Below are 27034 nucleotides of genomic sequence, written 5' to 3'. Positions count from 1 at the left end.
AACAAAGCTCCACGGGCAGAAAAGGCTGCAGTTTTCCCGGCAGTATCGGAATCGGACCTCTGCCCATGTTCCTACGTTTTCTGCTTCATGGAACGGCTGGATATTGGCGTGTCAGGAGAGAAACATCGGAGAACAAGCCTCCTGCGGCCATTGCTGGAAGAACACAAGCTGGTGGGGGAAGTGTTCTGGTCCGGGGACGGTTTGTGTGACATTCTCATCCATGTGGAAGGCACTTACCCGACTTGGACATGAATCCAGCCTTGCAGATCACGTACACCCATACATGCTGATTGGGCAGATGGCATCTTCCAACAACATTGGTTGGAAGAGCATGACCAAGTACAACCCTGGCCCCTAATTCCCCGGACTTCAACCCAATTGAGCATCTGTGGAACCACCTCGATCATTGTGTCCGGTCTATAGATCTTCCCCTATGCTCCTTCCAGCAGCTGTGGGATCCACTACAGTCAGTAGGGCTCCACATACCAGGACCTTATGGAGTCACTCCGAGCCTGGCTAGCTGCTGTCCATGGCAGTTACTCTGGTGGTCCTCATAATGTGACTACCTAAGATGAACCACAAGATGGCAGCATTGTCTTGCAGGGCATTATACAGGCTGATATCGGAATTGGCGCCCAGCAATTTCTATAATCACATTAACATTTTTTTACTGGCTTTTTTAAAATATTTTTTTATACTAGAAAAGACATGAAACTTTTAGGCAGTGAGGCTGAGCTTTTTCTTGGACAGCAGTACAAATATATGATATGTCATTTACATCCCCCCGCCTTTTTAGATGACCACATTTAACCCTTTAGTCACCAGGGGTGTTTCAGCAGAAACTGTCCAACCGCAGAAATATTTTTAACGAAAGCCAGTATGGTACATGGGAGGACAGGCAAGAAATGACGGCTGGGGGGTTATTACTTTAGGTTTCGAGTGACGTACCGGGAACACAAGCACCTTGCGTCCATGCAGAATGTCTTAAAAAAAAAAATAAGTGCGCATGTTATTCGCGGATCAGTCAACAGCAGCCTTTTAGTGGCTTATATGTACAAAATTGGATTTTTTTCCCCGACCCTGCAGAGTAAGGCCACATTTGACAGCTGTAATGTGGACGAATTTTAACCTCCATATTACAGCCAAAAATCCTGTCCCGAATGCGTGTCTCATCACTCAGACTGAGGGTCCATTCACACGTCAGTGTTTTTACCTTTCCAGATAAATGTTCCTTTTTTTTGTGGATCCGTTTTTCAGTACAACCTTCAGGTTTTTTTTTTTTTTTTACTAAAGTGCTTCCGAATCCGTTCCGTGTTTCCGTAATTCCGTTTTTTTTGTTTTGTTCATTTTCATCCATTTTCCTGTCAACGGATCCGCAAAATCGGATGACATTCGGATGGTTTTGTGCATGTCATCCATTGACTTGAATGGACAACGGACCCGAAAAACGGACAGAAAGTAGGACAAGCTTAATTTTTTTTTTCAGGATCCGCATACTCGAAAATAGGAAAACGGAACGGATTCCGTGATTCGGACAGCACTATGATTGGTGTCCGCATTTTTGCAGAGGCAATTGAAATGAATGGATCCGAAAAAACGTTCCGATTTAAATTGATACGGAAACGAAGCGTTAAAACGGACGTGTGAATGGACCCTAATGGCATCATAGTGATCTCAGCAGGGATTTACTAAAAAAAAAACACCGGAGCTTGTCCCGCGTCATCTGCCTTTTTTCCCTGGGCGATTGTTCTTCAATGGGGCGGCACAATTTTCCGGAATCTTCTCGTAGATGTTCTCCTCGTCTGGAGCTAATGGACCTGTATGTTGCAAATGGCCCCTCCCATACATTGGGTCATCTAGCTGTAGGGTAGCATGCGGCTTTGTCTGTAAAATAACAAAAAAGAGCAGTAAGTTATTTTTGTCACTCCCTTTACTTCATTGGTAATCTTTAGTTTGTGTCATATCGTCAAATATCCATCACCGCTACCATGCCTCAGACATCACCTCCACCCTGCCTCAGACATCACCTCCACCATGCCTCAGACATCACCTCCACCCTGCCTCAGACATCACCTCCACCCTGCCTCAGACATCACCTCCACCCTGCCTCAGACATCACCTCCACCCTGCCTCAGACATCACCTCCACCCTGCCTCAGACATCACCTCCACCCTGCCTCAGACATCACCTCCACCATGCCTCAGACATCACCTCCACCATGCCTCAGACATCACCTCCACCATGCCTCAGACATCACCTCCACCATGCCTCAGACATCACCGCCACCCTGCCTCAGACATCACCTCCACCATGCCTCAGACATCACCTCCACCCTGCCTCAGACATCACCTCCACCCTGCCTCAGACATCACCTCCACCCTGCCTCAGACATCACCTCCACCCTGCCTCAGACATCACCTCCACCCTGCCTCAGACATCACCTCCACCCTGCCTCAGACATCACCTCCACCATGCCTCAGACATCACCTCCACCCTGCCTCAGACATATCCTGTTTTGTCTGTGAATGGTGACAACCTCTTTGGTTCACAGAAGTGAACGAGATGTTGTCACAGTCCCGCCCGTTTCTAATGGATGTAATAAAGGCCACATTGACTTTCAAAAACATATTTCACAACTGTCCAAAAAACATAAAAAATAAGGCAAATTTACAACAGGTATTGATTTACAATAGGTAAGATTTCCTATCTTTTGGTTGCTCCAACTCCAGTGCAGACTTTTGTGTCTCCATGGTAACAGTACGCAACGAAACTGGGTGTTGTAATCCTGTGGTCTGGACGTCTCTCATTTTCTTTCATTTGATAAGTTAGCAGATAGAAAGGAACATGACTGAAGGCTCCGACTACACTGAGGATGTTTGTTGTCTGTTACCATGGAGACACATTCTGTATAGATTCTGTAGCTACAAAATGGTAATTTTGAATGAAAGGAAGCTGCAATACCCATCACCACTGCAATCAAGTAGGGGCATGCAGGTAGACCAATAAGGAGGCTGACTGGCGGGGGTGTCTTTAGTTGGACCACCAGCAATCTGATGTTGATGGCCTATCCTAATCAATATCATGAACCTGGAAAATTCTTTTAATGATTTATTCAAAAGTGCCTTTAGTAGGGCTCGATGAGACAGGCCACTTCGTGACTAGGGAATGATACTTGTCCTGTTAGTTGTAAGTCGGCAGCCAAGAGCCTCTACCAAACACTTACATGAGACCTCGAGCAATGTCTCCTCCTGGCATCGTTCTGTGGATTGTGAGAGCGGAAGGATGAATGGAAAGCTGTGGTCTTGTGTTTCACAGCTTTGGGTGCAGGTTGAGGAAGAGTGGAAAGTCCACCAAGACGATTCCAAGCAGCTCTGGAGCTGCATGACATGGAGTTCACATCCACCTCGCTGTAGACGTTCTCCGAAATGTCCTTACAAGATCCACGGCCTACGGCATAAAAGGCGATGGACTCTTCAGTAGCATGATGGCGGCTCTCCACCCTTGGTCGGTCCCATAAGTCTGGCTCTGCGTATGTATGGATCTCTGCCGGAGGGTTGTATGTAGGCGTTAACGATGGAGACTCAACATCTACGTCACTCTCATCATCTCCTGAAAGCTTCCTAACTGGTGCATAGGTTAAAAGTGGGTCATGGTCTTGTGGACTGGGTATAGGTTCTTTCTTGGGAAATGCTGGGTCCTTCTTTACAGATTGGGGTGAAGCATATTCTACCTGTACAAAAAAAAAAGTTTGTTGTATAGGATTAGAAGAACATGTTTTTTCCCCCAAAAAAAACAATGCTACTATAAGGTTCTGCCGCACTACCACACAACCTGTGAACAAAAGTGGTGATGTTTTTGGATAAAAGAAGCCATCTTTTAAATCCAGGACAACCATTAAGGGTCAAAAAATTAAGTAATATTACCGGTATTTTCACTTCACAGAATAGTTTGTTCTTCTCTTTGGGGGAGGTGGATAATTGAATCGTGGTGTCTGGTGGTGCCTGGTTCTGTTTACTGATCTTGGCATACATCAGTGAACTGGCGGCCATGTCTTGCGTGCTATCTTGCATCAGGCTGGAGACCTTATGTTTAAACGGGTTCTGTAGACCATAAAACATGATTATATGTATGCATGTGTTTTTGGACCATGAATGGTGAGCATGCTTCACAATTGGAAGTGATCAGAACAGCTTAGAAACATTTTTGGAAAATCGATTAGGAGACCCTAGGTCTGGGTGTCATTGTCTGTGATTGTCTTCAGTACACGCTATGGGATGTCCACTGTGGAGTATCCATAAGATGATCAAAGGGTATTTTGCGTCTTATCAGTATGTTCCTTTCAGGCTGCAGGATGATGTCACCTGAGCCTCAAAAACATATCCAAATTTGCCCTTCCTTAGGATACATTCACACGACACTACTTATGGGTCCGCTTCCGTTCGGCAAATTTTGAGGAACGGCGTCGGATCCATTCGTTTCAACGGGGCCACAAAAGAAGCGGACAGCACACCATCCAGTTTAAAAACCACAAAACATATACGGTCGTGGGAATGTACCCTTACTGTGGAGAAGGTCAAAAACTTATTTTTGCTTCATTCTCGTATTCATTACTATAACTAGGGATGAGCAAAGCGAGCTTTGGATACTACATCCGAAGTCGCTTCGCTAAAAACTTTTGTTTTAATGCTGTTCAGAGATCCGTCTCGGTAAAGCATTAAAATGTACGGCCTCCGATGAGGCGATGTTAGTTCTTCACAAAGTCGCTTGTGACTTCCTTGAATAACTTCGGTAGTTGATTGAGTTTTTTAAAGTGGAAAACCAATTTAAAGCTTGGAACCGAACTCTGCTTTGGTTCCGAGGTACCAGTTGGAACCGAAGCCGAGTTCGGTTCCACGTCTTGAAGAAGTCCTCCACTTTAAAAATCAAGTCCCTAAGTTATTCAACAGAGACCATACATTTTAACGCTGTATAGAGACGGATCTCCGCTAAAAACTTTGTTTTAATGCTGTAGGAAGCGACTTGAAATGTAGCATCCCTAACTATAACTCCTCACTAATTGTCCTTCTCCTCTCCAGTCACTGCACCGAAGCCTCCACCCTGTTCGTCACCATACCAATGCCTCCACCGAGTTTCGGTCACACACTTTTTGTCTATCCACTATAAAATACAATTTATATTTACGGTATTTCTCTCGCCGACAAAGCTCTCCACAGTGCTGTACCCCCTACATCTCCTCCCTTATTTGTATCTTCCACCCCACCATACTATCCATTCTCCCAATTATGGAAGACCATAATCCAAACCTCCCACTCGTGCTGAACCAGTTCTCTAGAATGCACTACACCAGACAGTCGGGTTAATTCCCAACATCCACACATTATAAGTTTGTGTCTCTAATGTCTGGTTTACCTGTCCCCTCTGAAGGTGCTGCAGAATATCCTGAAACTATATAAATATTATGTCTGTAATCTGTAGGAACCAAACAAGAAGTGTTCAGTTTCCCTGCACTGCCTCCGCAGGGGAAGTGAGGCATTGCACAGTTTCCATTAAAATCGATGGGCTGTCTGTGTAATGGAATAATAGAGTCCAGTATATACCGTGGGACAGGCCGTCGTCAGCATCTCTTTGTAAGGCTCCACAGGAAACCTACAGTAGTGACTGACTAGATCTTGTAGACTGGGGTGGACGCTCTTCTCTCCTTCTATCACGTACCGCTCGTCTTCCAGCTGATTGATGATGAAGTGACGGCAGCGCTCCGTGCCCCTGGTGACAAGACAACCATCAACACCATTGGATTCATTGTGGCTTAATATGTCACTCATGCTTCAAATCAAGAGGGTCATTTGGGGCGCGTCGAAACGCACAGGGTAATTTCTCCTGGGAAACCATCCAATGTCACAATAGAACCCACACCATATTCAAGGCTTTTTCCTATTGGCCACCATTTTTGTCTCTCGTGGTACGGAAAGCCATACAGTACAAAATAGTTGACATGAGGTGGTCCAGAATGGATGTTCCCCACCTCTATGGTTCATCTGGGCCCGCATTGGAGAAGACATTTTTATTGATTGTTTCCCCACAATAAGCTTCACTTAGACAGACCACCATGATATCATTGTACGTTGCGACACCTTACCTGTAAGACAGGACAAATCCCACTCGGCTTTCACAGAAACGGATAAGAAAACATCCCAACTGCTTATCTTGTAATATCTCTTCTGCGCGGCTGTGTGTGACAGGAGGAATAACAGTGATAATCTGATGATGTCATCAGTAAATCCAGTCCAGTATTTTTATTGGCAGAGGGTAGACTTGTTGCTATAGGGGGGGTCAATCTGCCTTTTAAAAGTCGTTAGCTTTTGGTTGGCTCTGACTGAGATGCTGACTGTGGCTATAGGGGGTCAAATCGTGATGGTGATAGCTGGCCTCGTTAAGGGGTTGTCCAGAATTATAAAAACATGGCTGCTTTCTTCAAGAAATGGCGCCACACCTGTCTTTTGGTCTTGAATTGCAGCTCAAGTCCATTACTTCAAGCACGGGTCAGCTGTAATACCACGCACAACCTGTGGACAGGGTGGTGCTGTTTTTGGGAGAAAGTAGCCATGTTTTTCAACCCCTTTCAATTACAGTCTATAGATTAAAAAAAACTAACTATAGATTTACGTGATTCGACAGAATTTTGCCACAACCTTCAAGTGGCGTTGATTACCTGAAAATGCTAAATTCAACCCCAGCTCTGTTTTTAGAAACCCCTGAAAACCACAATGACATCCTGTTGAAGTTTACAAGTACGCACCGCATCTATTCTGAGTAAAAAAAAAAAAAAAGTATTACAATGGCGGTGTCCTCTTGGTCGCTACCAGAATTACGCAAATGACTTACGTTTTGATTTGGACGATAAAAATTAACCCTGCTCAGCTCTATCCCTTTATTCACAGCAATTTTGAAACAGCGCCACTCCTGTCCATTGGCTGTGTCTGGAACCGCAGCCTAACGACATTCATTTGTAAGAGATTGTTTCTTACCACTCCTGGTTCCTGCACCGAGTACTTCCTGGATCTAGCTGACAGCCATGTCCAGTCCTCAGGAAACCAGAAGCCTCCTGTCTTCTGCTGATCTCGAGCAGGCCACTGGCCACCGCACGGTGGGGTCGGGTTGCCAAGATGACGTCAGGTCCTGGCAGAGTCTTCAGCGGCAGCATTTCGCCTGCTGATTTAAGATTTATTCGGTCCTGGTTCTTGTTTCTATATTTCTGCTATTGTGTTTGACTCCTGAATTGATCCTGATCCTGACCTAGGACTTCCTTACCACACCCCTGCCTTTATCCTTGGATTCTCTGCCTGGTACCTGTTGTTCTCTTCCTGATTCTGACCCCAATTCCTGCCCTCCCTTCTCATCCTTTGCCCTGTTATATTCCTGACCACTTTCCTAGTCAAAACCCTTGGTTCTGCTATTGTGTTTTACTCCTGAATTGACCCTGATCCTGACCTAGGACTTCCTCACCACACTCCTGCCTTTACCCTTGGATTATCTGCCTGGTACCTGTTGTTCTCCTACTTCTGACCATGATCCCTACACTTCCAGCTATCCTCTGCTCTGTCTTATTCGTGACAACCCTTAGGTGCGTTCCTGACCACACTCCTGCCTTGTCCCTTGGATTATCCCACTGGTACCTCTTGTTCTAATCCTGGTCCTGACCCCCATTCCTGACTATGCTCCCATCTCTTCCTCTGCCTTGTTGTATTCCCGACTTCTTTCCTAGTGATGACCCTTGGGTATATTCCTGACCATGATTCCACCTCATCCTTGGCCCTGTTGCATTCCTCACCACTTTTCTAGTGACAACTCTTGGCTTTGTTCCTGACTACACTACTACTGTGTCATCACTATTCTGGGCTACAAAGCCTGGTAAACTCCGCACAGCAAAGTCTGATGTGAAGACAGAGCATTGCTTAGAGTCAGCATCTCGAGTACGTGACCGTACAGTGATTTAGCTGCAATACCATTGGAAAAGAGTGGCGCTGTTTCTGGAAAAAAGACCTATTTGTTTTCCTCATCCTAGATAGCTCCTTCACCTCCCATGCGGAAAAAGTTATGTAATGTAACAGCTTCATAGCAGCGCGAGTACTGAAACTCACTTCCGTGTAATAAATCCATGGAACCAATCTGCAAACCGACCGTTCTTCAGCATCTTCTTCCTCTGAGTCCTTTCAAACCATTGATAAGTTTGGTCTTTTAGGCCGGCTCCAGTGTTTCCTGAGGTCTCCTTAGGCACAGAGATGGTGGCGGAAGAGTCCATATTCTAGGAAACATAAAACATGGCAGTTTACAATGTGACGGACGTCCCCACCAGTTACAGCCCTGCCCATGTGCTTTGGTGGAGATCCATAAAGTGGTCACAAGATGAAGGCTCCATGGAGCTTACAAATGATCTCCTGCATCTTCAGAAAGAGAGCCTTCAGAACCTAATTGAAATTTGGCTCCATGACTCCACAAATACTAGCATGGTTAGCAAACATGAGGAAGTGAATCCTGACGGTGAATAGAAAATGGAAGACATGACAGGGACATTTCTATATAGGGTTTTTGGACTTGTCCGTCTGTGTTGGCTGACTGACCTCTTCGTGGCATGGTGTGTGACTGCCGGGTACATCCTTGTTTGGAGGAATTGGTTTGAAAGTACTGAAGAGGATGGGTGGGTAATCTATGGAAAAGAATATTTATTAAAAAAAAATCAGGTATTTGAAGTACAAAAATGGACAATATGAAGGTAGTCAAATGGCACAAAATGCGTTAGAAATGGCAGAATATAGGAAATGTGCTGCAATAATAGGCCAAGGCGGGAGTGCTTTAGGTATAAAGGAGGTTGTGACACCTTTCGCTAACAACTAAGATGATAGAGAGGCTATAAATGACATTGGACACTTGGGGGGGCCTGGAAATTTTAAGCTACATCTCCGTTAAGGAGCACCAAGTAAGACTAGGGCTGAGACATGTTTGTGAGAAGAGAAAATTATCTCATCACATTTCAATATCACAAGTAATGATTTTGAATGCAGTTGAGTTGCGACATGCTACATAACCCAACCTAACTGGATTTTTGTTCGCAGGTCACTTGAGCAGATGTGAACAAAGCCTTAGACCGGCACACATTTCCCTGGTAATATGGACACAGACGTGAAGCCTTGTCACCGCCTTTTCATCAAGTTCAAGGGACATCCTTGTTCTTTAGGATAGGTATCAGACTTGTCAGACTGTGTACCACCATCTACTTGGCAGACTGCTCACTTTTTGTTGCAACATTTTTGAGGGAAGTGAATGTGCAGGTATTTTAGGATAAGAAATGTACTTCAAGGGGGTTGTCTGGTACTTTCGGAGCCTGTGAACGAAGATGTGAGATGTGAACGAAGCCTCAGATTGTCAGAGCGTGTGCCGCCATTTCTCAGACGGATTTCTCACTTTTTGAGGTTCCTTGAGCCTCTGCTCATGAGATCGTTATCAGAGGTTCATATATCTGAGAGCATGTCATCACAGCATTTCCGACATGTTCTCTATATAGAAATGAACAGGATGTGGAATTTAGGTTGCAGATTTTCTTGTGTGCTAAAATGTTTTATTTTTGGATGGAGATTCGTTGCTGGAGCTTTAGAATGATTTAGAGATCTGTTTCGCTCCTAGATGATTTATCTTTGGGGTTATCGGTGGTGGTCCACCCCCTGGGATCAGGAGAACAAAGCATCTGCCACATGGTAGCAAAGCTGAGAAGTCATCTTCTGCAGGGGAAGTAAGAAGGGTTTATGTTATCAGCTGCCAGAAGGGGAAGGAGACTGGTTCTGCACAGAGATTTTTGTTTAAAAATAGCTAGTAAAAGCATTTCAGGATTTGGTATAAAAATGAACTTATGGGATAATGCCTTTAATGCTCAATGATTATGCCTACAATGTTCTGCCACATACACCTTACATAAGCAAGCACTGCCTCATAGACTCGGTATAATGAACCTCTGCCTTATAGACTCTGTATAATCAACTTCTGCCTCATAGACTCTATATAATTAAGCTCCATCGTGTACATTCTCTATAATCAAGCTCCATCGTATAGACTCGGTATAATCAACCTCTGCCTTATAGACTATACAGGTAAAACTCGAAAAATTTGAATATCGTGCAAAGTTCATTTATTTCAGTAATGCAACTTAAAAGGCGAAACTAACATATGAGACTCATTACAGGCAAAGCGAGATATTTCAAGCCTTTATTTGTTATAATTTGGATGAATATGGCTTATACAGCTTATGAAACCGCAAAGTCTCAATTTTGAGGTCCCCTTTGCTCAGGGGGTATGGATTAATTAGTTGACGGACACTTTGAGCTTAGAATATTGAAACTTTTCACAATATTCTAATTTTAAGCTGCATTAATGCAATTCCTTTTAATTTGCATTACTGAAATAAATGTACATTTGCACGATATTCAAATTTTTCGAGTTTCACCTGTATAATCAACTTCTGCCTTATAGAGTCTGTATAATCAAGCTCCATCGTATAGACTCTTTATAATCAAGCTCCATCGTATAGACTCTTTATAATCAAGCTCCATCGTATAGACTCTTTATAATCAAGCTCCATCGTATAGACTCTTTATAATCAAGCTCCAACTTATAGACTCTATATAATCAAGAACCATCGTATAGACTCTATATAATCAAGCTCCAACTTATAGACTCTATATAATCAAGCTCCATCGTATAGACTCTATATAATCAAGCTCCATCGTAAAGACTCTATATAATCAAGTTCCATCGTATAGACTCTATAAAATTAACCTCCACCGTATAGACTCTATATAATCAAGCTCCATCGTATAGACTCTTTATAATCAAGCTCCATCGTATAGACTCTTTATAATCAAGCTCCATTGTATAGACTCTTTATAGTCAAGCTCCATCGTAAAGACTCTATATAATCAAGCTCCATCGTATAGACTCTATATAATCAAGATCCATCGTATAGACTCTATATAATCAAGATCCATCGTATAGACTCTATATAATTAACCTCCACCGTATAGACTCTATATAATCAAGCTCCATCGTAAAGACTCTATATAATCAAGATCCATCGTATAGACTCTATATAATCAAGATCCATCGTATAGACTCTATATAATTAACCTCCACCTTATAGACTCTATATAATCAAGCTCCATCGTATAGGCTATATATAATCAAGCTCCATTGTATAGACTCTATATAATTAACCTCCACCTTATAGAGACTATATAATCAAGCTCCATCGTATAGACTCTATATAATCAAGCTCCATTGTATAGACTCTATATAATTAACCTCCACCTTATAGACTCTATATAATCAAACTCCACCTTATAGACTCTATATAATCAAGCTCCATCGTATAGACTCTATATAATTAACCTCCACCTTATAGACTCTATATAATTAACCTCCACCTTATAGACTCTATATAATCAAACTCCACCTTATAGACTCTATATAATCAAACTCCACCTTATAGACTCTATATAATCAAACTCCACCTTATAGACTCTATATAATCAAACTCCACCTTATAGACTCTATATAATCAAGCTCCATCGTATAGACTCTATATAATCAAGCTCCATCGTATAGACTCTATATAATTAACCTCCACCTTATAGACTCTATATAATCAAGCTCCATCGTATAGACTCTATATAATTAACCTCCACCTTATAGACTCTATATAATTAACCTCCACCTTATAGAGACTATATAATCAAGCTCCATCGTATAGACTCTATATAATCAAACTCCACCTTATAGACTCTATATAATCAAACTCCACCTTATAGACTCTATATAATCAAGCTCTGCCTTGTCTCCAATACAGTCTTTACATAGAGCACATTATACAATGTATATATCACAGGACATAACTACAAGTGTCCCCCTTGACAGACCACCTCACATTAGCTTTCATATTTGTCCGCCCAATTCAGCCTGTGTTTTCCTTGCAGTTTACAAAACCTCTGATTATAATGGGTCAATGTGGTCCTACATGGACAACAAGACGGACATCCGCCTTCTATAAACCGTCTTCTGCTTGTCTATGTGTCGGCAGCTCCTTCAAGACAACTCCTATATTCTATAAGCTGTCAAATCCCACTATCCCTCTTTTAAAAGTTGTTCTGCAGCAGGTTAAAAAGGAATTTCAAGAATTTTGAAAGGGAATGGAGGAGATTAATGTCATGGATTGACAGAAGTCTTGCCCTTTTTTTTTTACAAAGTGGTTCTAAACCAACGTGTCCTAAAGTTCACATCTGAACATCTACCACAGCTTCTGAAGAACGTCTTGGTGAAGGTCTGCAGAAACTTCATACCAGTCAAGAGCGTATACAATTAATACAGGGCAGATATAACAGTCACTACTGGGCCCCACGTTCTGTCAGTCCTAAGTCAACAGTAAACTTCCAATAGATCATAGCCAGTTGGACATCTCCAGCATTCAATTGCAGGATTTGGTAATTTTTTTGGTGGTGGTTCCTTGATGTCTCCTTTCAACTTCTCAACCCAAGACCCTAAAATGAGCCATAAGCATCCAATATGAAATCCACAACTAACCAGGCGCTTACCGTTCTGGTAGTCATAGGCCATCCCTGCCGCTCTGTAGAAAATCTGAGAGTGAGTTCCTGGCTCATTGCTTGTATATTTTCAGTGGCAGGAAATAAAGTCTAAGCCACAACACAAGGCGACGTCAAGAAGCTGACAGAGTTGAGAAGGCGAGAAGCACATCCCTCGTCACTTACGTCATGGAAACAGGGCCCAACGCAGCTGAGCTTGGCAATTTTGAAGAATGATTGGGTCTGTTTTGTTTTTTCTACCCCTTTTTTTTTACATATGGTGTGACTTTCTCAAAAAATTATTGTTCCTGTTTTGAGAAGACGGTCACAGAGCGGTGATATCGTCTCGTTCAGTGAGACTTCTATCTGGGCATATGAATGGCACTGCCATAGGGCATTCTGTGTAGCTGGTATTATTTTGGAGGTTGCTGAATGGCTGACTGTTGTTTGGCACTGTGATGCTGGCACTGTTATGGGGGTCAATATATCGCTGACTATTGTTTGGCACTGTGCAGCTCGGACTGTTACTATATTGCTGACTATTGTTTGGCATTATGTGGCTGGCACTGCCAGGGCCTTCTATGTGGCTGGTACTGTTATGGGGGTCAATATATTGCTGACTATTGGTTGGCACTATGGTGCTGGTAGAGTTATAGGTCGTTCTGTGTGACTGGCACTGGTATAGGGTCACTGTATGGATGACTTGTTTGACACATTTGGCACTGTGGGGTTGGCACTGTTATGGAGTGGCTGTATGGCTGACCATTGGTTGGCACTGTGGGGGTGGCCCTGTTATAGGGCCTTCTGTGTGGCTGGCGCTGGTATGGGGTCACTGTATGGCTGACTATTGGTGGGCACTGTGGGGCTGACACTATTGTGGGGTCACTGTATAGCTGGCCATTGGTTGGCACTGTGTGGCTGGCACTGTTATAGGGACTTCTGTGTGGCTGGCACTGTTATAGGGGCACTGGGGCTGTATGTAAATTTAAAGGAGCGATGCAGGCAAAACTGTTCCAGTTTGTGCAGCCATTAGGTGGCGCTGCATGATGGATATTCTCTCTCTAGTACTCTGAATGCCTGTCCTCTGCCCACCCTACAGGCATGACACCAGGCATCCGTTTTACCCAGATTGATTGTTTCCCATTAGAGACATTTATGTCCCATGTCCTGATCCTCTGCCGGACACTCCAGAGAGGAGATGAGGTGGAGAGATGGTGGCACATACATGAAGCTCTGTCCATTGTAATTCATGGGAGTTTCTGTATTTTCTCATTCGGTGGGAGGTGTACAAATTGATAATGTGACCCTCAGAGTAGAAAAGTTGTGCTGCCCTAAGAACAAGTCATATTGAATGATATTTCCTTTTTGGACACTAGAGGGCGCACTGTGACTTTATGCCTATAGGTATCACCGTATATTGGAAGGCCCCGGGACAAATAGTCCTGGAAGGATTTCTACAAAGTATAGATCCGCGGCAGCTTTACCCCGGACCAGTTCAGTGACGAGGTCACGGACCAGCATTCCTCGGAACAGGAGAAAACCAATGTTTCTTTGTTTATAATGTAAAAAATGGCAATGTCAGGAAGGTATGAAAAAGCAACCCTGGCACACAAACCCCATATAATATAACCCCCATTTCATGCAAAAATAGTCAAAAAGCCCCAAGACATATGTTTTCACCCCCCTCCAAAAAAAATAATAATACATCGAGGTCACAACCCAGTTCTACACAGAGAATAGTGATTACAGTACAGGCGGCTCCTGTAGTCCTTCATTTTCACTTATCTTCTCAATCCGACCCAGACCCAATTGAAGACTTCTTCCAACCTATGACTCAATGTCCCTCAATGCCTCTACACAGTAATAGTGCCCCACATAGTAGTATTGCCCCCTTTCCTGTCTTACAAAGTAATAATGCCCTCTATACATTAATAATGCTTCCATTGTCCCCCATAGTAATGATATGAAGGTGTGCCCCCACGAAGTAATAGCTGCCCTCTTTAATAAAAAAGAAATCCCCCACAAAGTAGTAATGCCCCCTTTGTGCCACACATTAATGGTTCCCTACGTTCTGCCCCCACACAGTAATATCACCCACAGTTGCTCCCCCTTGTGCCCACTCATGGTAACAATCCCTATTTGTTCCCCAAAGTAATAATCCACCATTGCGTCACCACAACAATAATCCCCTCTTGAAGTCGGCCCCCCATTATTTCCAGACTGTATTATTTGATTTCCGGAGACAACGCCGACTTCATTCAGGTCAGAGGGTGGTGGAAACTGGTGATTACTCCCCCTCTGAGACCCGAGAACTGAGTAGAGAGCAGCTGTGGATTCTACGGGAGTCCCGAAAATAGGCAAGCATACACACTTGACTTTTTTCAGAACTTCCATAGAAATTAATGGAGGGCTTGCTGCGCATGTGCTCTTCTTCACTTTCCGGGACCCATTTTAGTGATAGGTGCGATTCTTAGAGGTGGAACCCACACAATTCTGATATTCTAGCAATATACCATCAAAGTCCAAGAGGACACAACACTTTTAAGGGTGCATTTATGGGGTGAGAGGGACAGAAAAAAAATGGAGCATCGGTTATGATCAGTTTGGATCCGTTATTTTAGACGGCAGAAAAAGTCCTCCTCGCAGGACATTTACTCCTATCTAAAATAACGGATCTCTGATGGAACTGAGTTATGGGGGAGAGGAGAGCCGGACTCTGATTGAGGTTGTTGACTGACATCTGGGTTGGTTTCTCAGGTGGAAACCAAAACAATGATAGATCAGTACTTGTAGAGATCCTTGTAGAGTCTTCTGGATCAGAGGAATGAGGAGAGGGCTTTCAGTAGACCACATCTTTTTCCTGGGTGAAAAGAATCGTATTCCTTGGGAATTAAAAAAATAAACACAGCTAGTGGTCGTTAAGGTCCTGGCTTAGCTATTATCCAAGTAATGTCTCACTGTCTGTTTCAAAGGTTGACCGTTGGTTTATAGAATAGGTACCTTACACCTGGTGTCATAAGAAGTTCAGCATTTTTTTTTAATGCCCCCCCTCTTAAGACTCTTAATGCTTACCAGGTGTTCTCCTTAAGGAGAAATTGTTCCTCCTAAATCCTGACCAAGTCTCAACCAGTTAAACCAGTTCTATCTGCTCTTCACTAATAAGAAGTAATTGTCCCGAAACGTCTGTATGCGGATAAGATGCTGGCTTAGTTATAAACTTAGTTACACTTCAAAGTCTGTTTGGTGGCATTAGAGGCACGGATTCTTTTTTTTATGGAAAGAAGGCTCCTTTGCATACCTTTTTCAAAGATGCTAGTCCTGAAGAACAAGCAGATCACGTCCAATGTGGTGGCAAGTACATTAAAGACAGGGTGTTATCTGCTTTTGTCTGTTTTGCCCAAGAGGACCTCCCTGAGGCTAGGTGGGATACCTTCATATGAACTGAATCCATGGACTGTTATTAGGGGCTCAGACACATATTTTGCTGTTAGCGAACACTCATGGATCTTGATAAACCTACCTCAGACCTGGGGCTTAGTAAAACATAGCAGCCATGTTGTGTTTTTACTACAATTTTATTGAAACTGCACCAAACCCAGTGGTTTTGTCCCGAATTTTTTTTTAAAGGCAATATTACCTTGACGTGTGACTAAAAACCCTTGTGAAGACATCAGAAATGTTCTAATTTTCTTTATTAGTCAGCATCAGAATCTGTGTGACAACCCTTGGAGGGATCGGCAAGGGTGGCCCTATTGGCTGTCACCCAGTTCCTAGGACACCTCATGGAGGCATACAAGTAACTATATATCATACCACGATTGGGGAGATTTATCAAACTGGTGTACAGTAGAACTGGCTTAGATGCCCATAGCAACCAATCAGATTCCACCTTTCATTTTCCAAAGGAGCTGTCCAAAATGAAAGGTGGAATCTGTCACAACCAGACAGCTGAGAAGCTCTGACAGAGGCCTTTCAGAACCTCCTCCTTGAATTTCTGTGTTGTGGTATTCAGCTCCTCCTCTCTCAGCTGTCATGTGTTAATTGCTTCCCTTTAAATGCCTCCCCAGAATGCTTTTCTGGGCGGCTTATATTACTTCCTGGAGTGTGTGTGCACGCTGATCTGTCCTCCTGTTTGCTTCTAAGCTAAGTGTATCTTTATCTGTTAAATTCTGTTTGCTGGATCCCAGGTGACCCTGACTCCCTCCGTGTCTTGTGTAGGGAGCCGGTGGTCATGTCCCCTCACTATTGTAGGGTGCTCAGGGCTTTATAGTCAAGGTTCGTGGATATGCAAACCTCCACCATTCGGATCTTTGCATAGGCTGAGCAGCCAGGGAAAGTGCCAGGTCTTCTGCAGGGGTCTCCCTTTTGTTCCTTAGCTTCTGGATCCAGCGAGTCATTTATGCATGTTGTTTTGCCTTGTTTCCTGTACACCGTCCGTGACATTATAAGCCGCCATAACCGTCTCAAGCATGGATCCGGTTTCACTTTTGGCTGAACGCCTTCAGGGTCTTTCATTGGAGATAGCTGATCTCCGCAGGACTTTTTCTCAGCTTCAAGTGACCGGTTCAGCTGGCGTTCATGGAGTTTGCTCTGAGCCTAAGATCTCGCTCCCGGATACGTTCTCCGGGGGTAGTGAGAATTTTGTGCGTTTTAGAGAGGCTTGCAAACTCCATTTTCGCCTTCTTCCCCATTCTTCTGGTGATGAGGAACGGAGGGTGGGGATCATTATATCGCTGCTCAGGGGTAACGCTCAGTCCTGGGCCTTTTCGCTGCCGGAGGGGGCACGGCCCCTCCGTTCAGTGGATGAATTCTTTTTAGCCCTGGGTCAGATATATGATGATCCGGATCGTATTGCTCTGGCGGAGTCTAGATTACGTCTCCTATGCCAGGGTAAACAATCCGCAGAAATATACTGCTCAGAATTTCGGAGATGGGCAGCTGATACTGGTTGGAATGATGCTGCACTCCGAAGTCAATTTTGCCATGGTCTTTCAGAGGGATTGAAAGATGCATTTGCCTTTCATGAAAGGCCTATTTCTTTGGACTCTGCTATGTCTCAGGCCGTTCGTATTGACAGGCGTCTTAGAGAGAGAGGAGAGATCTCTCCTTCCTGTCATACTCGGTCCCAGGACTGTGCAGCGGTCCCATTCTCTGCGCAGGGTTCTCAGTCGCTGTCAGCCCCTTCTGAGCAGGAGCCCATGCAGCTTGGGTTGATTGCTTCTGACAATAGAAGATTCAGCCCGCATGGGAGGGTTTGTTTTTGTTGCGGAGGTATTAATCATTTGGCAAATATTTGTCCCTCTAGGAGATTCAGGCAGTTCTCTGGGTATAATAAAGAAACAAAGAGGAAAAAATCTTTGAAAAATGTTCCGTCTGTTACTATTGGCAGGGTTGAGGCGGAGATTGAAGGTTTTCCGTTTGCTTGTAGTTCCCGTTTTGTCCTGCCGGCTAGGGTGGCGCTAGAGAGCAAGAACATTTTTTGTGAGATTTTTGTGGATAGTGGAGCAGCGGTCAATCTCATTGATAATCACTTTGCGATAACTCATGGTTTCCAGGTGTGCGCTTTGAGAAAGGATATTCCTGTGTTTGCTATCGATTCCGCTCCACTTTCTCAGAAATCATTAAAGGGCATAGTTCACAATATCCGTTTAATTGTGAGTGATGCTCATGTTGAGGATGTGTCATGTTTCGTCCTTAGCGGTTTACCTACCCCTCTGGTGTTGGGGCTGCCCTGGCTCACTAAGCATAACCCCACCATTGATTGGCAAGCGAGGCAAATAAATGGTTGGAGTGACTTTTGCAGAGAGAATTGCCTCATGACATCTGTTTCTGAGGTTGCTACTAAGACTGTACCATCTTTTCTCTCTGAATTTTCGGATGTCTTCTCTGAGAGTGGAGTTCAGGATTTGCCCCCGCACAGGGAGTACGATTGCCCTATTAATCTCATCCCAGACGCCAAGCTGCCTAAATCTCGTTTATACAATCTTTCCCAACCTGAGAGGATCGCTATGCGTGCTTATATCTCTGAGAGTCTGAGAAAGGGACACATACGACCCTCAAAGTCACCTGTTGCCGCTGGTTTTTTCTTTGTTAAGAAAAAAGATGGTTCTTTAAGACCTTGTCTGGATTTCAGGGAGCTGAACAATATCACAATTCGTGACCCTTATCCGCTTCCTCTGATCCCGGACCTATTTAACCAGGTTGTTGGGGCTAAAGTCTTTTCCAAATTAGATTTAAGAGGGGCATACAACCTGGTCAGGGTCAGAGAAGGGGACGAATGGAAGACGGCCTTCAATACCCCTGAGGGCCATTTTGAGAATTTGGTTATGCCTTTTGGTTTGATGAATGCCCCAGCCGTTTTTCAGCATTTCGTGAACAGCATTTTTTATCATTTGATGGGAAAATTTGTATTGGTGTATTTGGATGACATTTTGATTTTTTCTCCCGATTTCAAAACTCATAAGGAACATTTACGTCAGGTCTTGCTCATCCTGCGGGAGAATAAATTATATGCGAAACTGGAAAAATGTGTGTTTGCGGTTCCAGAAATTCAATTTCTGGGGTTTCTCCTCTCCGCTTCTGGTTTTCGCATGGACCCCGAGAAGGTCCGCGCTGTGCTTGAGTGGGAGCTTCCTGAGAATCAAAAGGCGCTGATGCGTTTTTTGGGCTTTGCCAATTATTACAGGAAGTTAATTTTGAATTATTCTTCTATTGTTAAACCACTCACTGATATGACCAGAAAGGGGGTAGATTTTTCTTCTTGGTCAGTAGAGGCGCGTAAGGCTTTTTCTGATATCAAGGAGAGTTTTGCTTCCGCTCCCATCTTGGTGCAACCTGATGTTTCGTTACCCTTCATAGTTGAGGTTGATGCTTCTGAGGTGGGTGTGGGGGCGGTCTTGTCTCAGGGTTCCTCTCCTGCCAATTGGCGACCGTGTGCCTTTTTCTCAAGAAAACTCTCCTCCGCAGAGAGAAATTACGATGTGGGAGATAGGGAATTGTTGGCCATCAAGTTGGCTTTTGAGGAATGGCACCATTGGCTAGAGGGAGCCAGACACCCTATTACCGTATTTACTGACCATAAAAATCTGGCCTACTTGGAGTCAGCCAAGCGTCTGAACCCGAGACAGGCCAGATGGTCGTTGTTCTTTTCTAGGTTTAATTTTGTTGTCACGTTCCGCCCTGGAGTTAAGAATGTGAAGGCAGATGCCCTGTCACGTTGTTTTCCGGGAGGCGGGAATTTTGAAGACCCGGGTCCCATTTTGGCTGAAGGTGTGGTGGTCTCTGCTCTTTTTCCTGAATTGGAGGCAGAGGTGCAGGCAGCCCAGTCAGAGGCTCCTGATCTTTGTCCTCCTGGGAGGTTGTTTGTGCCTCTCGCTTTAAGACACAAGATTTTTAAAGAACACCACGATACGGTCCTTGCTGGGCACCCGGGGGTAAGAGCCACACTGGATCTCATCGCTCGGAGATTCTGGTGGCCTGCGCTTCGTAAGTCGGTTGAGGGTTTTGTGGCAGCCTGCGAGACTTGCGCTCGTGCCAAAGTCCCTCATTCACGGCCATCAGGTCCTCTCCTTCCCTTACCCATTCCTTCCCGTCCTTGGACACATCTGTCCATGGACTTTATCACGGACCTGCCTCGTTCCTCGGGGAAGACTGTGATTCTGGTGGTGGTGGACCGTTTTAGCAAAATGGTGCATTTCATCCCTTTTCCTGGTTTGCCCAATGCTAAGACGCTGGCGCAGGCATTTGTTGATCACATTGTCAAATTGCACGGTATTCCTTCAGACATAGTCTCTGATAGGGGCACGCAGTTTGTTTCCAGATTCTGGAAGGCTTTCTGTTCTCGCTTGGGGGTTCGGTTGTCATTCTCTTCTGCTTTCCACCCGCAGTCGAATGGCCAGACAGAGCGCGTCAATCAGAATCTGGAGACATATCTGCGTTGTTTTGTGGCGGAGAATCAAGAGGATTGGTGTTCTTTTTTGTCCCTTGCTGAGTTTGCTTTAAATAACCGTCGTCAGGAGTCCTCTGATAAGTCACCATTTTTTGGTGCATATGGGTTTCATCCACAGTTTGGGACTTTCTCGGGAGAGGGGTCTTCTGGTTTACCTGATGAGGACAGATTCTCCTCGTCTTTGTCATCTATTTGGCAAAAGATTCAAGATAATCTAAAGAGCATGAGTGAGAGATATAAGCGTGTGGCTGATAAGAGACGTGTGCTTGGTCCGGACCTGAATGTTGGTGATCTGGTGTGGTTGTCTACCAAGAATATAAAATTGAAGGTTCCCTCCTGGAAGTTGGGTCCTAGGTTTATTGGGCCTTACAAAATCCTGTCTGTCATCAATCCTGTTGCATACCGTCTTGATCTTCCTCAGACTTGGAAGATCCATAATGTTTTTCATAAGTCCTTATTGAAACCTTATGTTCAACCCATTGTACCCTCGCCTTTGCCTCCTCCTCCGATTATGGTTGATGGGAATCTTGAATTTCAGGTATCTAGGATTGTGGATTCTCGTCTTGTCCGCGGTTCTCTTCAGTACCTTGTTCAGTGGGAGGGGTATGGTCCTGAGGAGAGGATGTGGGTCCCAGTGACGGACATTAAGGCCTCTCGTCTCATCAGGGCTTTCCATAGGTCCCATCCTGAGAAGGTGGGTTCTGAGTGTCCGGAGTCCACTCGTAGAGGGAGGGGTACTGTCACAACCAGACAGCTGAGAAGCTCTGACAGAGGCCTTTCAGAACCTCCTCCTTGAATTTCTGTGTTGTGGTATTCAGCTCCTCCTCTCTCAGCTGTCATGTGTTAATTGCTTCCCTTTAAATGCCTCCCCAGAATGCTTTTCTGGGCGGCTTATATTACTTCCTGGAGTGTGTGTGCACGCTGATCTGTCCTCCTGTTTGCTTCTAAGCTAAGTGTATCTTTATCTGTTAAATTCTGTTTGCTGGATCCCAGGTGACCCTGACTCCCTCCGTGTCTTGTGTAGGGAGCCGGTGGTCATGTCCCCTCACTATTGTAGGGTGCTCAGGGCTTTATAGTCAAGGTTCGTGGATATGCAAACCTCCACCATTCGGATCTTTGCATAGGCTGAGCAGCCAGGGAAAGTGCCAGGTCTTCTGCAGGGGTCTCCCTTGGTTCCTTAGCTTCTGGATCCAGCGAGTCATTTATGCATGTTGTTTTGCCTTGTTTCCTGTACACCGTCCGTGACAGAATCTGATTGGTTGCTATGGGCATCTAAGCCAATTCTACTTTACACCAGTTTGATGACCCCCTATGTCTTTATATTTCTATAGATCTGGTAAAAGTTGGTGATGAATGATGACAATACTTTACAGGATGATTGGCAGAAGACCTTCCAGCTTCTGGTCCATCACCCCAGATTGATTTCAACGGTGAAGAAGTGTGAACTGACGCAGAACCTTCCCGCCATTAAAGGGCACCTGTCAGCAGATTTGTACCTATGAACCTGGCTGACCTGTTGCATGTGCGCTGAAGGCATCTGGGTTTGGTCCCATGTTCATATGTTCCTGTATTGCTAAGAAAAAAAAGATGCAAATAAGCCTCTAGGAGCAACGGGGGCGTTGTCATTACACCTAGAGGCTCCGCTCTCTCAGCAACTCTCGCGCCTTCTCCACTTTGATTGACAGGGCCAGGCAGTGAAAACATTATCACACCTGCCTGGTCCTATCAAGGGCGTGGCCGTTACAGATAGAGCAGAGTCTCTAGGTGTAATGGTAACGCCCCCATTGCTCCTAGAGGCTCATTTGCATATATTAAAACATCATGTTTCTCAGCAATGCGGGCACATATGAACATGGGACAAACACAGATGTCTTCAGCTGCCAAGTGCACATGTAACAGGTCAGCCAGTGTCATAGGGACAAAACTGCTGACAGATGCCCTTTAAGAAAATTATGAGTGACCTCATATAAGATCAAATATCTACATTTCTAGGACTGATTAAGGATCAAGAAAGAATTTTTAACTTGTGAGATGAATTGGCTGAATGTGTTGTTTTTCACCCCCCCCCCCCCCCCACCCTTCTTCTGGATCAACATGACAGAAATAAATGTAAGAATTAATATTATTACTTTGTGTCGTCTCCTTGTGAAGAACCACATTTCATCTCACAAAAAAACGAAGATGCCGGATCTGTTACGTGACAGATGGGAAGAATAGTCCGTGTAACCCATCCAAAATGGCGGAATCTGCCACAGCGGCTCCAGACTATCCACATATTACTTAGAGTCCTCATTTCCATTGGGTTCATGTCCAATATTCTCCTTTAAGGTCCCCTTCCCAACATCTGCAGTACATGTACGACAGGTAATGGGGCTTAAAAGATGGCGCCAGCTCAGGAACTGAGCAGGTGCCATGGCCAGCGGGTGGCTTATCTTCCAGTAGGGTCAGTAATGTCTATGATCAGATCAATAAGACCCTCAGATGTCACCATCAACTGCGACCACAGTACCTGAGAGGTTATATACCAGGAGCGGGCTACTTGCGGTAACTGAACGGATTGCAGATTATGTTTTTCTCTCCAATTCCACTCCCTTAATAATTATTTTCCCATATTCCCTATATATCATATGCCAAAGTACAATTTATCCCTTATCTCATATGATCTGCTCAATAGAAAGTAAATATCTGTAAAGATTCAAGGCTGAATAGGATGAATTGTAAAAGTACAGAAAACCGGTACAATAATAGGATCAGAAATCTGCAGAAATCACTGAGCCCATGAAAAAACATGGAATGTGTTTTTGCATGCAGCCTCCACTAGAGGGAGCTAGCTACTTATGGGTTTACACAGTTCTGCACTATATAAATCTGTCAGCTCCCCCTAGTGGAGGTGGCTGCAACAACTGGAAATAGGTCTGCAGGATAGAAGCATGTGTAGTACATAGTATACATCTGACATACAGCAAAGACATAGTGTGAATTCAGCCTAAGAGGGGGGCCCCTTTAAACAGTCCCAGGTTATTCACTGCCGGAGGGCAGGGCGAGGCTTGTGGGATTGTTGGCAGGGTTGAATGGCGGCCACACTGTATGAGTGTCCTCGGATCACGTTACAGGGACTAGTACAATAAAAGAAGAGAAACACAAGTTACAAAACAGAATGAGCAGGAACAAGAAGTCAAGGGCCGGAGCTGGAGGCAAAGCGAAGCCTCCAGAGAAAATAATCGGAGACTGATACACGGTCCTGACCGTCCAGGAAAATGCACCTGTCATGGAGGCCAATCCTGGACCTGCAACCCATAGGACGAGTTTCATTTAATCTCGGCTTCCAAAATCTGGAGATTGTGGCTATGGATAAAGTACATGATCACCTTAAAGGGGACCTCTCCTGACATGTAATAAAAAGTCTGGAGCATCTATAATGATGGCTCCATCTTGTACCATTCCTTTATTATTCCTGTTAGAAGTTATGAATGAATGACTAGCAGTTTGCAATGGAGGTTCCCCTGGGTGTTACCGGCTGAGGGCGTGTCCCTGCACAGTCTGTACTATTCATTCAGTGCTGCCAGTGTCAGGGACATAACTGGTAACACCCATCTGAGCCTTCATTGCAAACTGCTAGCAATTCATTCATAAGCTTCTAGAAGAATAATAAAGGGATGGTACAACATAAAGCCGTAAGTAAAGATGCTCCAGAATTGTTATTACGTGGGGAATGCAAGTAGTTACTAAAGCAGACATGTCAGGGGAGGTGATCTGAAGGCATGGAGAACCATCTGGCTGAGGGTCCACCTCATGATCGGAGGTTATCTGGTGGTCACATATCCGATGTACTATTGTCAATCTCAGTGTGGTCACAGATAACGAGGGTCTGATAGGCATCAGGCAGGATCTACTGATGGTCATCCAGTGTGTCCTTTTCTTGTGAGACGTCCAGACCTACGAGGGAAGCTTGTGGCCATCATAGTTCTTACCCACCAGCAAGCCCCTGGCTTCTCTCCTTCTGGGTGCTTGGGTGACTACATGTAGACTTCTCTCTTGCTCTCAGGGTTTCCCCTCTGACACCTAGGCACTTGACCCGCTTTAGGTGACTTCCGAGAAATCACTTTCATTTATCTGAATGAGGTCATTTTGGCGGCAAGCACATGGCTTACTGCAAGCTCCGTGTAGGTGAATGGTGCTGCAGCAAAATCTGCTACGTGTGAAGGTGCCCTTAATGGGTTATACCCATCTCATACATCCTAGCGATATGCCACCAGATGTCAGATAGGTGCGGGTCCCACCTTTGATCTCCAGATGGGGGCCACTGAAGTGACGGAGAGCACACCACCCATGCGCTCTCCATGCACTTCTAAGGGACTTCCGAGCCAACGACACTGCTATAGCGGTGAATGGAAGGTGGCCATACAATCAGGGGGACCTGTTCTGGAGATAGGTTCAGGTCCACCTCTGGGACCCACTCCTATCTGACATTGTCTGAGATGGGGATACCCCTTTAGGTCTCATGCATTTTTTTCTGATCCGATGCAGACCAATGGGGCCACAAAAGACGCATACAGCCCACCGCGTGCCGTCTGCATCCATTTGTCCGTTCTGCCGGCCCGCAAAAAGATAGAACGTGTCCTACTCTTCTCCATTTTGCAGACAAGGATAGCCCATTTCTATGCAAAGTAGCAGCATACACCCGGACGGGATCTGCGGACCACACAACACACGCAGTCATGTGCATAAGGCCTTGAAGTAGCAAAGCCAAAAATCGATGCGCTTAGAATATTGACTCTTCAGGAGTGTCAAATACAAAGGAAGGTCACGGTCACACGCTCAGTATGTATGAGGCAAAGCCAGGAGCGGGTCCGAAACTCTAAATCCCCTTTCACACGAGCAAGTTTTCCGCACGGGTGCAACGCGTGACGTGAACGCATAGCACCCGCACTGAATCCTGACCCATTCATTTCAATGGGTCATGAGCCTTAATTTTTTCACGCATCGGTTCTGCGTTGCGTGAAAAACGCAGCATGTTCTATAGAAGTGAATGGGGCTGTGTGAAAAACGCATCGCATCCGCAAGCAGGCGCGGAGGCGTTTTTCACTGATGGTTGCTAAGAGATGTTTTTTTTAAACCTTCAGTTTTTTATCACGCTCGTGAAAAACGCATCAAAACTAGCGTTGAGCGAACTTGTGTTTTAAGTTCGGCGTCTAAAGTTCGGGTTCTCGAAAGAATCGCGTTATGGATTCTGAATTCCGTTATGGTCCGTGGGTCTTCGATAACCCGAACTTTAGACGCTGAACTTAAAACACAAGTTCGCTCGACGCTAATCAAAACGCATCGCACCCGCGCGGAAAAAACTGAACAACTGAACGCAATCGCAGACAAAACTGACTGAACTTGCTTGCAAAATGGTGCGAGTTTCACTGAACGCATCCGGACCTAATCCTATGTGGCCTCATGCACACGACCGTTGTTTTGGTCCGCATCCGAGACGCGGTCTTTCAACGTGTGCTGTCCGCATCCATTGCTCCGTTCCGTGGTCCGCAAAAAAAATATAACCTGTCCTATTCTTGTCCGTTTTGCGGACAAGAATAGGCAGATATATCAATGGCTGTCCGTGCCGTTCCGGAACGCACACGGACGCCATCCATGTTTTGTGCATGAGGCCTAAGAGGTACACATTTTTTCCATTCTGCTGTTTTTCTCTCAGGTTTGGCTTAGAACCAAAAACTGTCAGCGGCCAAAGGAATAGTAACGTCCTCCTGCAGGGGAGAGGTGGTCACAGTCACCATGCATTCTGCGGATTGCACAATTTACTCGACGTGAATCGTCATAGGTGTCAGATTATTTCAACGCTGCACCTTTAAGAGCTCAGTCCCTTCCTGGTTGCTGCATACTATCACCATACAGCTTCCCCAGCAAAAGCATTGCCTTCAAGTCTGCCTATTACTATCTGTTACAACAGCTTCCTGACCCCCCCTCCTCCTCAAGGCCCCAACCCTGGAGACAAGTATGATCCATCCCTGTTCAGAAGGCAAACTTCACAGCAGATGAAGATCCTTCAGCTTCCACAATGCAGGATGCCCTGTGACCTGCATCTGCAGAGAGCTGAGCTCCACAACCTGGTCAAGGTAGGTCCCTCCTCACCCCCTGAGAAGATCTGAGCACTGGATTAACACCTTGGTGCCAGCAGGATTGCTACCTGCAGGGAATAAGCTCTGCCTCCTGTGCTCCCCTCAGTGATATCAGCAAAACACATCACATTGGGCTTGTAGCTTGGGAAGAGCAGAAAGCTACATCCCCCTCCTCCCCTCCTCATTTGGAGGCAGGAATATGAAAAGTTTCACCAACAGAAAGTGATTTGCTGCAGGCAGATCAGACCCAAGCCTTGCAGAGAATGGATTTTGGCAGAGGAAGGGGAGATCATCTGGAGACCCCACAGTGCTGAGGAGCTTGGTGAGTAGCCACCTCATTGCTCTGC

The 27034-nt window shown here is 45.0% G+C and overlaps 2 protein-coding genes across 7 annotated transcripts in view; one reads left to right on the top strand and one right to left on the bottom strand.

The window, feature by feature from the left end:
- Nucleotides 1-1480: 1480 nt before the first annotated feature.
- On the bottom strand, nucleotides 1481-12776 carry SH2D2A (SH2 domain containing 2A). Of its 2 annotated transcripts, XM_044272366.1 has the most exons (8): nucleotides 12633-12776; nucleotides 8619-8704; nucleotides 8139-8302; nucleotides 6137-6226; nucleotides 5598-5763; nucleotides 3924-4100; nucleotides 3224-3730; nucleotides 1481-1884 (listed from the first exon to the last, which is right to left on the bottom strand). In XM_044272366.1, exons 1-8 carry the CDS (start codon nucleotides 12652-12654, stop codon nucleotides 1720-1722), a joined length of 1377 nt encoding a protein of 458 aa, XP_044128301.1. In that variant the 5' UTR covers nucleotides 12655-12776; the 3' UTR covers nucleotides 1481-1719. The 2 variants fall into 2 exon arrangements, with proteins under 2 accessions (XP_044128301.1, XP_044128302.1); XM_044272367.1 differs by lacking the exon at nucleotides 8619-8704 and having other exon boundaries at nucleotides 12633-12773.
- Nucleotides 12777-26431: 13655 nt separating this feature from the next.
- Nucleotides 26432-27034, top strand: part of LOC122921591 (death-associated protein kinase 2-like) — a 69715-nt gene continuing 69112 nt past the window's right edge. For 2 of the 5 annotated variants that reach the window (XM_044271682.1, XM_044271680.1), the window contains exon 1: nucleotides 26432-26684. The gene's annotated coding sequence lies outside the window, so the exon portion shown is untranslated. Of the gene's footprint in view, nucleotides 26685-26718; nucleotides 27010-27034 lie in introns of those variants that run through there. The other 3 variants (XM_044271681.1, XM_044271679.1, XM_044271683.1) reach the window with 2 other exon arrangements.

This window comes from Bufo gargarizans, chromosome 11 (genome assembly GCF_014858855.1).
Source record: "Bufo gargarizans isolate SCDJY-AF-19 chromosome 11, ASM1485885v1, whole genome shotgun sequence".
NCBI lineage: Eukaryota > Metazoa > Chordata > Amphibia > Anura > Bufonidae > Bufo > Bufo gargarizans.
This window is presented reverse-complemented; position numbering and strand designations above follow the sequence as displayed.

What these genes read in the sequence shown, in the direction of transcription:
- SH2D2A (XM_044272366.1), bottom strand. Translation starts at nt 12,654, where the DNA reads ATGGCCTATGACTACCAGAACG. An exon ending in TCTGTGAAGTGAAAATACCG is followed by an intron (nt 3,731 to 3,923) that starts GTAATATTACTT and finishes TTTTTTGTACAG; the next exon opens with GTAGAATATGCTTCACCCCA. An exon ending in GACATTGCTCGAGGTCTCAT is followed by an intron (nt 1,885 to 3,223) that starts GTAAGTGTTTGG and finishes GTTATTTTACAG; the next exon opens with ACAAAGCCGCATGCTACCCT.